General features: G+C 36.6%; 2 protein-coding genes across 7 annotated transcripts in view; one reads left to right on the top strand and one right to left on the bottom strand.

Annotated features, from left to right (window-relative positions):
- Positions 1–18389, top strand: part of dab2ipa (DAB2 interacting protein a) — a 129489-nt gene that overhangs the window by 36318 nt on the left and 74782 nt on the right. For all 6 annotated transcript variants that reach the window (XM_048208851.1, XM_048208852.1, XM_048208850.1 and 3 more), the window contains one exon: positions 10398–10504. In XM_048208851.1, the coding sequence (XP_048064808.1) occupies positions 10398–10504 (107 nt within the window). The remainder of the gene's footprint in view (positions 1–10397; positions 10505–18389) is intronic.
- Positions 10517–16886, bottom strand: LOC125279333 (antimicrobial peptide NK-lysin-like). The gene is made up of 4 exons (XM_048208860.1): positions 14266–16886; positions 13586–13650; positions 11993–12091; positions 10517–11862 (listed from the first exon to the last, which is right to left on the bottom strand). Exons 1-4 carry the CDS (start codon positions 14306–14308, stop codon positions 11704–11706), a joined length of 366 nt encoding a protein of 121 aa, XP_048064817.1. The 5' UTR covers positions 14309–16886; the 3' UTR covers positions 10517–11703.

Raw genomic sequence — 18389 nt, 5'->3', positions numbered from 1 at the left:
TTAGATTTTTGCTAATTTTATAAATTAAAGATCAAAAGGATAAACAATGCAGATTTATTTTTACAGTCATCTTTGATCATATTTATGAAGGGGTCTAATAATTCTAGCCACAACTGTATGTAGGAATGACACCCAGTGTTCAAAAAATGCTGATAATTAAAGACCGAAGTATTACTTTTACTTTTCAAAAGAGAAGTTGTAAATTTAGATTCTGAGTTTAAATCACTTCTCCTTCAATATGAGTTAGCCTGAAGCAGGAATAATGTTTTTTTGTCAGCCTGTAAAGTTCTGCTGCTGTAAGAATATCTATCCATTTTGCTGTAACCCTTCTGCAGTATTTCACTTCTTCAGCTGAGTTCATAAACAAGTGTTTTTCCTTTTTTTCTAATGGTGAATTGAAACTTCCCAAATATACAGCCTCCAGGGGACTTTTCTTCTTCCTGCACTGATTAGAGCACAGAGAAACTTGCGTGTGTGTGTGTGTGTGTGTGTGTGGAAGAAGACCTCAAAAGGTTCGCAGTTCACAAAATACTGAGGAAACTGCCACCTCCAGTTTACACTGGAGGCTTAAACATAACACTATTTCCATAAAAGATTTTATTCTCAGTTTCTCTCCCCAAGACGATCCATTCCTTAGAGTTTGCTGAGTATTAAACTTTGGTGCGTAACATGTCCAACATGTGATACTGTAGGCGTAGGTCATATAGCTTGTTGAGGAGAGGTGTAGAAATATTACATTTCCAACCAATAGCATTGACTCGTATTAAAGAAGTACCACGAGTCATGATGTCATGCTCTTTGGCTGTCATAACATCAGAACTCTTCCTTTTAGACCCCAATCTCTGAATTCTTGATGACTACCTTAAGAAGTGTTGTCCAAGATGAAAACCTTGACAAACGATCAAGCATTTCTGCACAGTCATTACTTATTGTAACAAGAACCTTAGCAGCTTTAACCTCTAGATCACCAACCAATAAATTGATAGTTGGAATTAATTCCTCATAGATTTCTTCCTTCCACAAGAATTCAGGACCTGACAAGATATCAGAAGCATTAAAGGTGGGCTCATTTGACTTGGACCACCACCTAGAGAACCTTAGCAACCATATAGCAGTGCCCTGGCAACCACTAGGGTTGTGCGCCATTCAGAATTCATTTCATAAGTAATTTATTGGAATTAACATTTGTGAACCAAGGTGGAATTATTAATTACCAGGTGAATATATTTTGAATTAGGTTTATTTTTTTCTACCCTATTAGCAAATCATTTTAAGCATAAGCCTTACTGTATTCTTTAAAATATTTTTAAATACATTTTTATTTCTTTTCTTTTTTTTCTAGAATACTAGACAAAATGCTGATTAAGCAAATTACTCAGTGGTCAGTGAGTAAATCAGTGGTTAAATCTGTGCTGAATTTCTTTTGAACTACTGTTCAGTAAATTCCTCTTCCAGTCATTCCATTTCAAATTCTGATTCAACTTCCTGTGGGGTGTGGCCAACTCAATTTAAATGCACACTCTTGAAATAAATGGGAACCAATTCCACAGTTCTTAATTAGCGATGGGAAGTTTGGGTCATATTTCTGATTCGATCCTTTGAGTCTCTTTCAGCAAAATGAAAGAATCTTCACTGAATCTTCATTATAATTGAAATGTTACATGTTAATAGCCAAATTCCCCAACACATCAACTTAGGCAAATGTTGATCACATTTAGAATAAGAAAAAACTATAATGCAGAATTATTTGAAACAGAAATGATTAATTCATTGCTTAGGTATGCAGCTAAGGGCATGCAGTCACCTCACCTCCCGATCTGAGTTGTTCGTTTTTTTGTCATGTCACTTATGCAGTCTGTACCGGAAACAGAAATTAGTTCGCCTCTTGAGTTTTCGAGTCTGAGAACTTTGAGACCAGAAATGTGTTTGTTTTTAAGGAAGGTTGGGAATTATGTAATTTCTGTATCCAATATGGAACAAACAACTCAAGAGGTGAACTAATCATTTCTGTTTCCGATACAGAACCTATGGGATGTTGCATGCGTGGTCAACAGAAACTGAACAAATCACTCTGAGACCACACGTTGTTCCAGTCATATTAAAGATCGACCCATCACTATTCTGAATTGATCACAACCCTGGCAACCACCCTCAACATACACTTGCAAACTTTGTTTTAAAATGAGTACCCTATCATTTAATTTCTCTGTAGAAATTCTTGTTCAAGTTCTTGTGTATTCTTGTTTCACAAAGTGATGGCACATCTTTTACTTAGAAACACTGCACTGTTCAAACTTTGCTCAAACTCTTGTGGTGGCAGTGTAAGTTCGGACAGTTGGTGAGATTGATAAAGGCCTGCTGAGATGAAAGGTTTTGTGGAGTTGGCGAATGTGAGCTGATGGCTGATGTGAACAATCTGCTGACTGTCAGGCCTTTAGCTGCAGTTCTCTATTTAAGATAAAAGAAATTGTTTGACTTGACATATCGAGAGGCTCGAGAGACAGATGCAGGCGAGAGTTAGGCTGTGTCGGTTTCATAGAACAAAGAGAGCAGACTGCTCTGTGATTGACACTTCAACACAGACGCCAAAGCAGCATTTACCATCCATTCTCTGCTACTGTATGTGTCGAGGCATTCGAGGCCTGGGTATACTTAATTTTCTACATTCTGTTCCATTTTGCGCACAGTCGTGTCCACGTAGCTTTCAAAGTATATTCAACCGCGGATGATCTTGGATGGACAAGTTCAATACATGCACAATTTCTTTTCTATACTCTACAAGATATCAGAGGGCAGCAATGAGTCATGTCATTTATAGGACATTCATTTGGAAGGATAGAAGAAGAAAAATAGTGGATTCGCCATTGCATCCAAAGTTTAGAACAAAAACCCAAACAAAAATGATGGAGAATGATTTGCTGCTTTGTTTACTGTTCTTGGAACAGTGTGTTGTTTTGTATCGCTCATTCCGCACTCTTCATCAACTACTGCACAATGCATCACAAATGTGTATTGCCACCTAGTGGACTCTTCTGTCTCAACATACACTTTGCGCAAGTGCTGTTTTAAGCCCAAAGTCGATTTCGGGCGACTGCGTTCCATGCCGTTCTGTGTGCTGTCCGCGTGCCGTAATTTCATCATCAGGGGGGTCACATTGTCGTGCACATTGTCTGCGTGCAGCCCAATTTTCGTGTTCGTGCGGACCGTACGAGTACAACAGTGCATGTGTGAGTGATTTGAGTGCTTGAAAACAAAGTCCACCAAACGCGTCTTTCCAATCTCTTGGCCAAAGGAGTATACTCTGAAAGAAGTGGTGTGCGGTGGTGTTTTAAAATGAGGAGGCTGTATATATACTGTATAGCAAACTGTTATTCTTAATTTTCCTGGTTAAATAAACATTACATAAAAAAGAGAGACCAAATACAATATGTAATGGTCTATTTATAAAACCAAGTATAAATTTCATCAAGTTTAAACAAAATATATTATTTGTGAACTAATGTTCAGCTTTTCTTTTTAATAGTCAACTTATTTTCAAGCTGGTAGACACTGTTCACGAAGATGTACCTTTAATTTCCCCAAGCTGATTGCTCACTAAAACCCCCCACAGTTATCAAGTTTTCAGTAACCTAGTCTCATAGGAAAGACGTACCTGTGGGAATGTTTTCGCGAGTTGCCAAAATATGTACCAATGCTTACATATCACAGTTTCCAACAGAAATGAACACTAGAGGCAGTAAAACGGCAAGCGCTTTTAACCCTTAAATGCATACCTCGGGTCTTTAGTGACCCGGGACGTCATTCACAACCCTCCTCCTTGTTCATTTTTTAAAGTTAGACATCAACCTTCTTGGTATTCTTCAATCAATTTATTATAAAGAATATAACAAGAAAAAAATCATAAAATTATAAAAGAATGCCTATTTTGTATTCATTTTTTTGTAAAAATTGTATAGGGTCGCTAACGACCCGAGGTGTGTATGTATACGTATATTTTTTCTCCACAACAATAATTGAATCGTAGATGACGAAATAAGTGCAATTCATCTTTATTCCACAAGGTGGCAATGTTTGATACACAATGCTGAAGTGACGACTCATTCAGACAGAAAACGAAATAATAAGAAAAACATGAAATGGCTCAGCGATTTACTCCAGAGCAAGTACTGAACACAATAAAATATGATTGTAACTGTTACTGGATGGATCTGGTGAAGCTGTTAGCAATCGAAATATTGATTTTGAAGATGCTGAAAATTATATAGTTTTGATAATACGTTTGAGATTGTGAATAGGCTCATATTCGTGACCTCAGACATAAAACTAGCCTATTATTTGTTGAATTTACTGGGAAATGAGCTCTGACGAGGACAGTGGTGATGGCATAAAACATCTGCTCAAACGGAGCCCTTTCATGCTCCAAAAGGTAACAAAATATGCTTTATTTTATTCTTCTGTAATTGTTACTCTAATATCAGAGGAGTTTTATATTATCGCGACAAGTAGAGATCCTTCCGTGTTAGATATTGATGGGGGTCGATAAAGACCCAAATATGTAAGAATGATTGGCGAAACAGTCATGCATTTCAGGGTTAATCGTTTTCATACACAGTTACGATTACAGGGTCAGATTATGGATTAATAAAGAGTCGTTTTGACGTCTCCTTGCACAATACTATGTTATGTCTTCAAAACGCTTTTTTACCAGAGTGCACGATTTGTAAACAAATATATTTTGGACTTTGCATTTGCATAACAAGCTTGCTCAGTAGCTCACATGATACAGAGTTGTACTTAAGACAAGAAAGCCATGGGTACGAATCTTGTGAAAGGCGAGTCACTGTAAAAGAGCTCGAAGAGAGATCTAAACAAGCGAAAACGGCATGATTACGGATGCTTTTTTATGTCACATTTGCTTTTGTTTACACTATCGGGTAGGTTTAGGTGTAGTGTTGGTGGTACGTTATTTTAAAACGCAATGTAGTGCACATTTCAAATCAGAACTGCGGTGATTCGTATAAAAAGCAACGTCATAAAAATGTACCATATTCACGTTTATCTGTTCCGGCAAAAAAAATGAACACGCTTTTAGCGCCACTCAGTGGACATTTTACATAGAAACTGCAGTGATATATAGGTATTGGTACATATTTTGCGACTCGTGAAAACATTCCCACAGTTATGTTTTTCTAATGAGACTGGGTTGGTTTTCAGGCCATTTTAAGTGAGATTTTGACGTGACATAAAGTGGTGAACTGGAGTTGTTTACTTTTAATTAGTCTTCCCATTAAAGCCATCATTGTCTTCGCTCAGGCTGATGAGAACACGCACGAAAACAAGAGGCGGGATTTATCTCGTGAACCAATCATATCCAGTCATAATCGATCAAATCCAATCAAAACACGGTGGAGGCATTGCCTCCCCTCATGTGACTTTCCCCCATTCATTCTCAATTACCCCCCACTAAACCCACCACACACATTAGGGGATCTGTTTTAACTCAGTGGGGACACAGGAGGCAAGTCTCCCGCCGTAACTTTACCTGCGGGTGTCGCTGTTGGACACTGTTACTTTATAAAAACAAGTGACTTTTACACTTTTCAATGGCACATTTTGTAATATTTGTGTCAAAAAATGAAGTATAGCTGGGCCTGTATGCCTAACGTCCTCGTGGACACCAAATTGGGCTGCATGCGGACGGTGTGTGTGAATGTCCGTGGACCCTCCTGATGATGAAAATTACGTCATGCAGATATTGCACAGGCCGTCGCGGAACACGGATGGCCAAAGTATACTTTGGGCTTGAAACGTCCCTACCATTTTTATAGTTATCTACTCTACTGTATTGAACAGTATGTGTTTGTGTTTTACAGATTACATTTTGTTCTTAAAGGTAGAGAATGTGATTAAGTAGCTATTGTTCAAAAGCAAATGCTTTTCACGAAACAATGCTTAGTTATCATTATATTTCTGTTCTGTTAGTCTCTGCCTGTTTTCAATTTTCTTTTTCCACTGCGGTGGTCGTGTTTCAAGTGATGCTACGTGAAAGACCTGCACTGCGTTTTAGCTGTTTAGATTGATAGGCTGAGATTCAAGTGCCAAGGAGCATGAGTATTAAAAACCTAATGAATGGGCAGGCACTGGTTTGCTTTCAAAAACAATTTTATACAGCTATATTACACACTACTTCAAAAGTTTGGTGTCAGTACGAATTTTTTATTTTTTTTTTCTTCATGTTTTTGAAAGAAGTCTTGTATGCATTAAGTGCATTTGAAGGAACATTGCTTGTAAAAGCTTTACAGCTTTAATTTTTTTAGGCTATAATTTCAATGCAGTTACATTCTGCAGTGCTAAATAGACTCGGGTATCCTTTGATCATTTTAATCATTGTCTTTCATAATCAGCGAGCAATAACTATACCTGCAAGTCACCAGACTTTAACCAGATACTGTTAGTTTGCTTTTTATGTTATCGTCTTTGCTTTTAAACCTTACAAGAGCACCGCTGCCAAAGAAGTCAAAAAATATTGTGTCCCTGGCCTTCGTCTTGCCAAACTGAAGGACCTGCAGAGACTCATCATCTCTTGCTGCGACAAGTCGAGCCAGACCTGAAGAAAGAAACGTGCATTTAGATTAAGAGCAAATGAGACAGGTCTGTGAGTTATAGCCTTGCTTGAATGCTAAATGAGACCGTAGCACTTCTATGCAATTTCCTGGAATGACAAAGTCCTCTGTGAAATCAGATGGAGGATGGTGGCACCCGGTGAAGACGTCTCTTACACAGGTGGGCCATGCATCTTGTTCAGTGCAGATTAATAGGGCCGTTAGCACCAAGCATTTTTGCTGTAATTCTCTGGCAAATGGCCTAACATCTGGGGATGAACTGCTTAACTCATACGGAACATTATTTGTTGGTTAATTTCAGTAGAGATTTATTTGTTGATGTATTTATATATTATATCAAGAAAGTTAGAGGGGCCATGATTTTTGTTAAACAGATGATCAAAACCACAATTAGTCCCAGACTTTCATTGAAGGGGTCAAGACATTTGTACAGTAAGACTTATAGTGTATATAAGATGTCTATCACTAGCAAAACATAATGACTATCCTAGGACAATTTGTTAAAACATATTAGCAATTCATGCTAGCAATGTGCTAATCATGTTAAAACATGCTAACAACATGCTAAATAATGCTAGCAAAATGATGATAATGGTAACATGCTAAAACATGCTAGCAAAATATGCTAAATGGTGTTACCAACATGCTAAAACCAAAAATCATGTTAGAAACATGCTAAAATGCTAAGCCTAATTCATGTTAACAATGTGCTAAAACATGCTAGCAATGTGTTAAAACATGTTATTGATGTGCTAAAACATGTTAACAACATGGTAAAACATGTTATCAACTTGATAATTCATGCTAGCATCGTGCCAAAACATGATAGCAACATGCTAATTAATATGAACAACATGCTTAAACATGTTAATTCATGTTAGCAATGTGTTATAACATGCTAGTAATGTATTAAAATCTGCTACTAATAATGTAGCAAAATGTACAATAATGCTAGACACATTCTAAGACATGCTAACATGATAAAACAATCTGGGAAGGGTATACAATTTTCAGACAAGGCTTTATCAAGCCATCATAAAGTTTGTTCCAGCAAATTTAACTTTCTATTTTACTCTTGTTACTTTTTGTCCACCCTGAAATGGAAAGTATTTCCACAGCAACTCATACAGACAACTTCTGTGGTCTTGTCAGCATGTTTGCTCTGGACAAATATGCACAGAACGGTCACGAGTTCAGACCCCCTGCTTGCAGGTCCGTGCCAGAGGAGGCTTTTCTCTTAGCCCCTTGTGTTGTTCTCTCAATATGAAAGCAGTTTACTGTCTCCACTCTTAATAAACACTTGGCTCTGAGTGGAGGATGTCAGAGCCGTCTCTTAATTGCTGTTTAATGTTTTTCCATTTGCACTGCATTTTATCCATCGTGATCAAGCAGCTTAATGATGAAAGAATAGCTGAACCAATTACCAGTTTGCAGGTTGGTAATGGCATTGTATTCATCATTCAGGGCGAAGAGTGCTTTCAGAGTTTTTCACCACAGCTGATGGAGAGCTGCTGAATGTTTTTTATTGTAGTTGTTCTTCACAGTGCCTTTGACTTGACAACATAAAGTCCAAACTGACCTTGTTTATTTTCTTAATAAATATTCCTGGTCTTATGGTGAGCAATTCATCTGTGAATTTTAAGAAAAGAAACTGTTTTCATAATGTTTCGACAAAGAGGTGTAACATTGCCATTGAGGAACTGTTGAAAATCATATTAACTAATAATATTATAGCTTAAAGGATTAGTTCAGCCAAAAATACATAACATAAATGTTTTCAAACATTTAAGTCAAAGATCATATGGTCTTGCTTCCATGCTTAACATATGGTTCAGGATGTTGTGATATCAACATAAGCAAGAGGCGGTGTTGAGATTTCCCTCCCATGCATTCCAATCTGTTCATCTCTCCAATGAGCAAACAGTGAAATTACTAACACACATACACACAGACGGAATCTTCATATGTCGATACCTACGCAGGGCTGTTAATCGTTCTCCCTCCGTGTTGTCAGATCATGTCTAGTTTTGCTCAGCCAACGCTAAATGATGACTGAGGTGGCAATACAGATCTTTGTTTATTTTACATGGTGGCAATATTTGCTAGCACATGATTGTTTATCTTTAGTAATTTATTTATATCATTGGATTGTTTCCACTTTCCAGGTGTAACACCCAGTCAGTGAATTTTATGGTTTTGTACACCGTTAAAATGTTCGTAATTTTTACAGTAAAAAAAAAAAAAACTGTTAAAACCTGTTAATTAATTAACTGTTAGCTTACCTTATTTGGTAAAAACTATTACGGTATGGTGAAAAACAGTAAAAGGCCATTCAAGTCTCTGCATAACACGTCACATGATTGTATTTTATATAAATAATTTTGTTTCTTGTCATTTTTGTTATCATTAGGGTGTTTTCTTTTACAGTTTATGTTATTTAGTTCATGTTTATTGCATTATGAAAATGTCAAATGGATATAAAATCATTGTGTGGCTTTCTATTGTATTATTATGGTGGTTATTGGTACATTTTATGGTAAAAAGCAGCTTTTGGTAGATAGTATATTAACAATGTATCAAGTAGATAGGTATATTAACAATGTAGATAGGTATAGTAGATAGGTATATTAACAATGTATCACTTGATAAAATATATAGTTAGAAGTTATAAAATATACTGGCATCCTTTAATACCGGCAGAAACATTGTCAGTATTTTTTTCTATGAATTTCAGGAAACCTCAGCAGTATAGGAGTATACAGTATAGGAGACTTTCTTATTTTAATAACCAATTCAGGCACAGGAAAAGTGCTGTCAGAAATAAAAAAAAGGGTTCCAGATCTTGTTAGTGACGCATCTTTCCAAGTACAAAACCAGCGAGGCAAAGAAGCCTTCACTTTGTTTTGAGTTTGACATGATTCAGACTGTGCAAAGAGGAAGACAGTAGGATGAATTTCATAGAGCTTGTCTTTCAGGTTGGCTGCGTTCGCTCTCTCATTTGTTTTCCACACAAACACTTGTTCCCTCCTTCCCTCCATCAATCGTGCAGACAGAGATGCAGGCGTGTGATGAATGCCAAGCGTCTGACAGGCTGAGATTCAGCCATCTGGCCGTGCATGACAGAAACATGTGACTGACATAGTGACGCTACTACAGAAGCAGCATATCATAGAGACTGGACTGGCCTTTTGACTTGAGCCATTAAGCAACCTGCTATAGCAGTGGCATTGCAATAATACCACTCGGAAGACCAATGCATCCACATAGCAATGTGTTAAATGCATTCAAAACATCTTAACAACTGCATAGCAACACCCTGGCAACCATCCAAAACATACTAGCCACTTATTTAGATCCAAGCAAGTACCAAGAACTCCTTAGCAGCTGCTTAGTAACGTGCTAACGTGCTAGAACACCTTAGCATTATAGCACCCTAGCAATGTGTTGCTTTAACAACATAACTACCACTTAGCAATGCCTTAGCAACCACCCAAAACTTTTTTTTTTATAGATTGGAAGCCTTAAGCATTCCTCTTTCTTGCTGTGCCCATTAACACTTTAATTTTCATCTTTTTAGATCAAGAATAAGAGCTGATGATGAACACCTTTTTAGTTTCCTAGTACTGTTATTGATTTTTGATCGTTTCAAAGCTGTGTTCTTTTGGTGGGTTTGTTTATTCTTGGGAAATATGATCCTAGAACAGCACTTGACAGGTTACATGCACAAGAATGCAGTCAACACTCTCTTATTCCTTTCTCTCTGTCTCTTCTCAGAATCACTCACTGACAGGGTGGGCCGGCGGCGCAGCATGCCTGGCGGTACGGTGGACAAAACGGTGGTCGCTATGGATGCAGACACGTCAACACCTTTTAAAGTCACGGTACGCATTTATGACAGCAGTACAGATAAAAAAGTTTTTTTAAAAAGTACATTTACAACCATAATATCTTTCTGAGCTTGGTGTTGTATCTCAAAATGTGTTTCAGTTTGACTATAGATAGGTCATCCCTACTATGCGGTACACTTCATAAATGTCTCATTGTATTACATGAAATATTTTTTTAAAAAGTAAATCGTATTAAATTGAATTTTAATTCATTTCACTACTGATTTGACCAGATGATGCTGTTTGTGACCATTTCTACAATGAATAGGTGGCAATATATATATATGTATATAGCCGTAAGTGGCAATCGTTGGGGTCCAAGCATAAATGGCCCATGTGAATGATAGTTAGCGTTTGATAAAGCAGGTTAACAAAAGAAGCTGGTGTCAAAGGAAACAACTGACTTCCAATGGAAATCACTTTTCAGCCTTCAAAAATAATTTTAATCATATAATATATTTCTGCCTGTGATGGGATGGACACCAGCAACACATCACTGTCATTAATTCACTTCCATATATAGTCACCACAGCCTCGCAGTCGCAGGTTGCAGCGTGTATCAGGTTCTGCTGCATGCAAAGCTAGTATTGTTTATGTTTTGATTACAAAGTTATATAATGGGCAAACGTTTGAACACATTTGTTTGTAAATATTGTCTAATTGTCTAAATGTGTGCAGTTATTATGTATTTTATGATAATTATTTATATGGTCAAATATGTTTGTTCATACTTGTCACTCAAGCCCATTTAATTGTATAATTCTCTCTGCAAATGGTCTTCTTTGCTGAGTAATTAGAAGAAATTATGAGTTTGAAATGGGCATGAGATAGACCAAGAAACGGACCTATAAAATAATATGATTGTAAAAGTATCACCAAAAATCGGAGAAGAGGAGTTTAGCATCATGCCACACAAAACATGAAAGTTTGTTCACACATTTATTTAGCAGTTTATTGCAGGAAAAAATACAGTGAAAGCTGAGTGTATGTGACAAATATGCAAAAAACTTCAAGTCATTTCTGCTTTCATTTGTAGCAACAGACAGTGTGAAATACAAACCCACAATAATCACACCATTAGCTCTATAGTAAAGAATTTCATCAACGTTTCCAGCTAAAGATAACACTCGAAAAAATGACATTTTGCATTTCTTCGATACATAGGAGAAAGGTCATTTACTCTATGCTCTTTATTAGCAAACACCAACGTTAACACAGATGGTTCTTGCGTTATCAGTAGTTGAAAGTTCTTCAATCAGAACACCTAGATACTTATTCACAAATATCCTACACATGAATTTTAGGAACCCAATCTCATCACAGACATGTGACAGCACCCGTTTAATGTCACTCTGTAGGAAAAGAAACAAGCAGAATTAACATTACTCACTAGTCTCTTTGTATACTGTTCTCTTTTTTTTTGTTATTTGAACATAATTAAAAAAAAAAGAAAGAAATAGAAAAGAGTAGCCTATATCACACCTGAGTTGCTGTACTGGAGATTAGGCCTCTCACTTTCCGCATGGCCCACTTGCAAGCCCAGCACAATCCAGGGAGTTGTTGGGCTGGTGCCATCTCACCCTTACAAGACAACAGACACAACATACAGCATATTAGAATAAATAGTTTAGATATGACAGTTAGAACCTAACGAGTAACTCAAACAGGACATAACTAGGTGTTTGAAAAGCATTGTCAAGCTTCTCTGCATCTGGTCACGGTTTTGGTAAGGTTTGGTATGCGCTATGTCCAGGGGAAAAAAGGACTACTGTCAAATAAAATAAAGAAAATAAGAACAAATAATCAAACTACAAGCAACAGCACAAATAAATACAGTAGAGCAAAGATGTATAAAAATAAATAAATAAATAAACAGTGCTTTTCAGGTACAGAAATGGAATAAAGTAACTAATCAAATATAAAACAACATTGCATATAATCTCCACTGTATAAATTAAATAAAGATTAATCATTATTAATAATTAATTGAGTTACAAAAGCTATTCAGTCAAGATCAGTGAGTGATTTCCTTGTCTTTTGTTGTTTGATTTAACATTAAAAACACATACGGACAGCAGGAATATTAGGCTGCTGTCACTGTGATCCAGTACACTGATACTGAACACATGCGTTCCTTCTCGAGTGTTTAAGTTCACCTAAGACATAACCTACTATGTTTGCTAGGATACACGCTAAGATGGGAATGTTGACATTTTTTGTGTGAATTTGTCTGTTCAAGCGCCAGACTTGAAAGAGAACTCAATATTTGCGCGCTGTACACGTGCTTCCGTGCGCGTGCTTCGGATGAGTGCGCAAATCTTCTCACAGCGAGCGCACAAGTTCTCTTTTTAAAAAAAATTATTTTCATGATTTGTTATCACAACATTTTTTTCTTTTGTCAAATCAACTTAAATAATTCATGTGGTTCAGATAACATAATATTTTGAGTTTCTGTTGATTAAACCAATCTCCTTCATTTTATTAACTCAAATTTTTTATTTAAGTGAACTCAAAATTTTAAGGCAACCAGGTAACTTACTTTTTTAAGTTAAACCAGCAATTCTTTTTTACAGTGTGAGAAGATTTGTGCACTCATCCGAAGTGCGCATGCAGAAGTGCGTGTACAGCGTGCAAATATTGAGTTCTCTTTTACGGCTTGTGCTCGAATGTCTAAATTGGCAAGGCTTAAATGAGTTTAGCTTAAACACAGATAGAAACGTGCTGTTCAGGTCTCACTTGTGCTCGCGCGCCATCAACACCCGGGTGATGAGGGCGTAAACGACTGGTCATATAGAGCATAAGGCACTCGCATTGAACAAAGTTTATGGGAAGCCAGAATGCGTATCCATCGACAGAAACATACATTAGCCTAAAAGTTTCTGTCTGTTTTATTTTTTTTAACAAACCATATTATAGATGCATATGCGTTGTCGGATATGAGATGAACCGTGGTGCAAGTCCGTGCCGAACCACGTGTGGAGACTGGTACGGTTAAATTTTTTACCGAGAACTGTTATACCCCTAGTCTTAGTGTGATGCAGTTGTCTATGAAAAACCAAGTTGAGGACAACTCACCAAGATTTCTTCAAGTTCATCTTCAGTAAAGTTTCCTCTGTGCATTTCCATGTCAAAAGCACAAACTGTGAGGGGAAAATGCACCATAAATGTAGCACATATTAATCCCAGTTGACAAAAGAAAACTACCCTGCTATGAACATTTAACAAATGAGTTCATTTAAACCAAGAGAAAATGAGATCGAAACAGTAAAAGCTAAATACATAAATGTAACCTTGTTTAAACAATAAAAACAACTTAAACTATTTTAGCTGGTTCAGCTGGTGGTTTCTTAAATTACTAGATAAAACTGTCTGCTGTTTTTGCATGACCAGCATTGTCCATCTTTATCCGAATAGGCCATCTTCACTGTAAAAAATTATTTTCATGATTTGTTATTACAAGATTTTTTTTCATCAAATCAACTTAAATTATTAATGTAATTCAGATAACATAATATTTTGAGTTTCTGTTGATTAAACCAATCACCTTCATTGTATTAAATCAAATGTTTAATTTCAATGAACTCCTAAGGCAACCAGGTAATTGCTTTAAGTTAAACCAACAATTCTTTTTTACAGTGTTGGAATGATCCAAACTGGTCAATTTTTTTCTGCTTTTTCTTCCTTCCAACTGAACTCGCAAAGAAAAGGTAAATAATTCTAAAAAATAATTACCAATTAACCAGTACTAATTTTACCTGAGGATATCAGCAGGGTGGCCAGAAGAATACACTGGAGCATCTTATTTGAAAAGTCAGAACACAACAAGACTGAAATCTCTTTGTTGATTTCTTTTTTGGTTTGCTGCAGATATTTTTGGTCCACTCTGTTAAATACACATCTGTCTTCAACCAGAAACCACACATGTGTAGAAGTGTGAAGACCATTAACACCCCCAGCATTAACACCAAGGCATTCTATCACTCACTATATCAATCTTCCTGTATGTGTGGTTTAATGTAAATGTTATTATATTGATTACACAAACTATATCTAATTAGTATTATCTAAATTCAGTGTGAACACTGCAGCAGGTACTACAGAAGATACAGTAGCAGTACCATTATACACTGTTGGTAATTAATACCTTGGCACTGAAATTGAATGTGCCATCATAGTCCAAGGTACTTCCATGACTACTACGGTACTACCATGAAACACATCCAAAAAATAAAACATGTACGAATTCAAGTATCATTTATTTGTTGTTCATTTGTGGCAAATATAAGGGCTACTGTTATGTTCTAGGCCTTGAATGCAACATAATTACTCTGTGATGTAGCAAATTAGCTCAAAGGGAAATATGAATAATTAATTCTAAATATTTAGATCAGCTGTAAGAATTAACTTGATGTAGCAGAATTAACGAACCTGTTCATCCAGCGAACACTCAGTGTTAATTGTTTATTAACTCTAAGAAATGTAAATTTCTGGGGTATGAGAAATAACTTTCAGTTACACTTTATTTTAAGGTGTCTGTGTTATAGTGTAGCACTGAGTAATAATAATTAAGTACTGTATACTTACTATAGGGTTAGGGTTAGGATTAGGGTGTGCTTTAGGTTAGTTGGAAGTAATTAAGCACAATTTATAGTAAATACTATAGTAACTACATGTAACGTGTAACAAAGACACTGTAAAATAAAGTGTTAGCTAACTTTCTTACTGTAAAGAAACGTGAAGAAAATGTTAAGAAATGTAACTCAGAGCATGTAGCCAAAATCTGCATGATTAGGGACCACAAACAGCTTTATGTGTGACACAAAATACTTTATTAACTAGACTAATCTAACATAGATACACATAGGCATACAGTTCAGCAATGGAAAGACAGCGGAAGCAGAATACAGGAAAAGCAAGAAGTTATAGCACTGTTTGTTTGAAATTCAGCAGATCAACAGCCTTGAGCAAACCATCATTTACTTTGAATGCACCCTTCTTTAAAAGGCCTTTATAAATTGATAGATATGACATTGTGCAGCGTGAATTCAGAAATGATCCTTTTGAATCAATTTCAAACAGAGTTGGTACTTGCTAATAAAGAGCAAACCATGTGCTCTGGTACACAGTGAGCTTCTACAACACATACAGCATCTCCTCATCTCTCAAAGCACAGTGTCAGTTTGCACCCATCCTCAAAGCGGTGTGAAACTCTCTGAACCAAACCACTATACTAATGCAATCCAAAAACTGGCCTTAACTATATATACTGAACAACAATACAAAAAATGTATAAAATATTATATATAAAATACTACTGACAGAATGTGTATATTAAACTACACGCTGTCACATGAACTGTCAGTCAGTAACTGGTTAGTTAGTTGTGTGTCTTTGATTCACTTAAAAGTACCCACTTATTACAGTCATTTATTTGGGAATTGCACTGCACTGGCTGTGCTGTTTCCGACTCATTAAAAAGAACCGACACATGAGATTCATTTATTCTGTTATCAGACTACACTGCGGCATATGTTTTTGACTGACTGCAAAAAGCAAAAAGAACTGACTCAGTAGAGGGGGGTTTTAAAAGTCAAAGACAATGGGCTACCCTTCTGACACAGTGTACACAATGGCGCCAGAAGACCCCATCCATACCACAGCAAACCTAGCCTAATATATTGTAAGTAAAACTGCAAATATTAAATATAAAAAATATTAAATATAAAAGTTATTCAGATAAGAGCAGTAAGATTTTCTCTTTTTCTTTTGTTGTTTGATAAACATTAATGACACAGGCAGCAGCAGGCTTATATTAGGCTGCTGTCACTTTAAGACCTAATCCACAAATCCAATATATCGATACACATCAGATTTCTTTCCGAGTTGTTTATGTTCACTTAAGACATAACCCACTGTGTTTACTTGCCAAGACGGGCATTTTGACACATAAATGTGTGTATTTGACCGTTCAAGCACAATAAGCCATGAACAAGATCTCAATTCAGGATCACATGCTGTCTGAGAGACAGCTTTCTTTGCGCGCTCTTTGAGTGTATTCACAAATAATGCCACCTGGCCTGTCAGAACTACTGCAAGTACCAAATTCAGTTCTCTCAGTTCTAGACATATACACATCACATCATACACCCCCCCCATCTCCCCTCCCACACACACACACATGTATTCCAAATAGTAGGATGGAAAATATAAAAAAGCTAAATAAGTATTAAAAGTAAAAAGTACTGATTGATTAATGTTTAAGTACATTAAAATACTTTTGTTCTCTATTTGTGTGCTTCGTCCACCATTGCCTATGATTCATCACTCAAACGTCAATAACTTTAAGCAGTCCTGCGCTACATGGATACATTTACATTAGGGCTGGGCGATATATCGCATGCGATTGTCATGCGCATTTCGTCAGTAAAGCCGGTTCCCCGATTACCGCTAAATCGCCATCACCTGCTTTCAAATGGAGCGGCATTTAATAGACAGAGCCGTAGATCACTGACAAGCCACGCAATATCGCGTTCATTATCGAAGGCATTTCATCTGCGATATGAACGCGATATTGCGCAGCTTGTCAGTGAACTACGGTTCTGTCTATTAAATGCCGCTCCATTTGAAAGCAGGTGATGGCGATTTAGCGGTAATCAGGGAACCGGCTTTACTGACGAAATGCGCGTGACAATCGCATGCGATATATCGGTCAGCCCTAAGTTACATACTGTGATATAAACTATAGACATAGCAAAATCTCTATGGATTGACACTTGTCACCAGGAAATATAGCTTTTCTCCACACCTCCCCTCATGTGATCTTGCGCCCCCTTTGGAAGGCGCGCCCTACACATTGAAAACCCCTGCATTAGAGTCAACTGTTCTTTAATCGAACTACACTGGTTCCACCAGTGTTTCGGTGCTGATGAAGTATTGGTGTCAAAGTAATTTAGTAAGGAATTCCATCTGCATCAGCGCAGGAATACATGCACAAGAACCGTTAAAGGAACCAAACTTCATTAAGTTCACATATTTATTATTTTAATGGAACCAGATCTGCTTGCAGTGCCAGTATTCTATGCAATGCATTCAGTGCTGATTGAAGAACTTTCAACTATACTGATGATGCAAGAACCATCCGTGTTATCATTGGTCTTTGCTAATAAAGAGCATAGAGTAAATGGCCTTTCTCCTATCGAAGAAATGCAAAATGTAATTTTTTCTTTGTGTTTTTCAAGTGTTCCCCTTAGATGGAAAAGTTAATAAACTCCTGCACTAGAGCTGATGGTGTGATTATTGTGGGTTTGTATATCACACTGTCACTGCAAATGAACTTTTTTGCATATTTATCACATATACTCAGCTTTACACCACTGTTTTTTTTCTTTTTTTTTTTTTTTTCTTTTTTTTCCTGCAATAAACTGCTAAATAAATGTGTGAACAAACTTTCATGTTTTGTGTGGCATGATGCTAAACTTCTCTTTTCTGATTTTTGGAAATACTTTTACAATCATCATAGTATTTTATTGGTCCATTTCTTCATCCTCATGCCCATTTCAGACTCATAATTTATTGAATTTTGCTAATCACTCAGCAAAGCACACCATTTGCAGAACGAATTATACAATAAAATGGGCTTGAGTGATATGAATATGATCAAGCATATGTGTCCATATAAATTATTATAATAAAGTGCATAATAACTGCGGACATTTAGTCAATTAGACTATTAACAGTCAATGTGTTCAAACGTTTGCCCATTATATATTTGTAATCATAACGTAAACAATAATAGCATTGCATGCAGTGGGCCTGATACACATAACCTGCAGGTAGTGTTGGGGAGTAACTAATTACATGTAACGGAGTTACATCATTT

Source organism: Megalobrama amblycephala, linkage group LG12, assembly GCF_018812025.1.
Source record: "Megalobrama amblycephala isolate DHTTF-2021 linkage group LG12, ASM1881202v1, whole genome shotgun sequence".
Lineage (NCBI taxonomy): Eukaryota > Metazoa > Chordata > Actinopteri > Cypriniformes > Xenocyprididae > Megalobrama > Megalobrama amblycephala.
The sequence above is the reverse complement of the archived record's forward strand: the minus strand, read 5'-3'. Positions and strand labels throughout refer to the sequence as shown.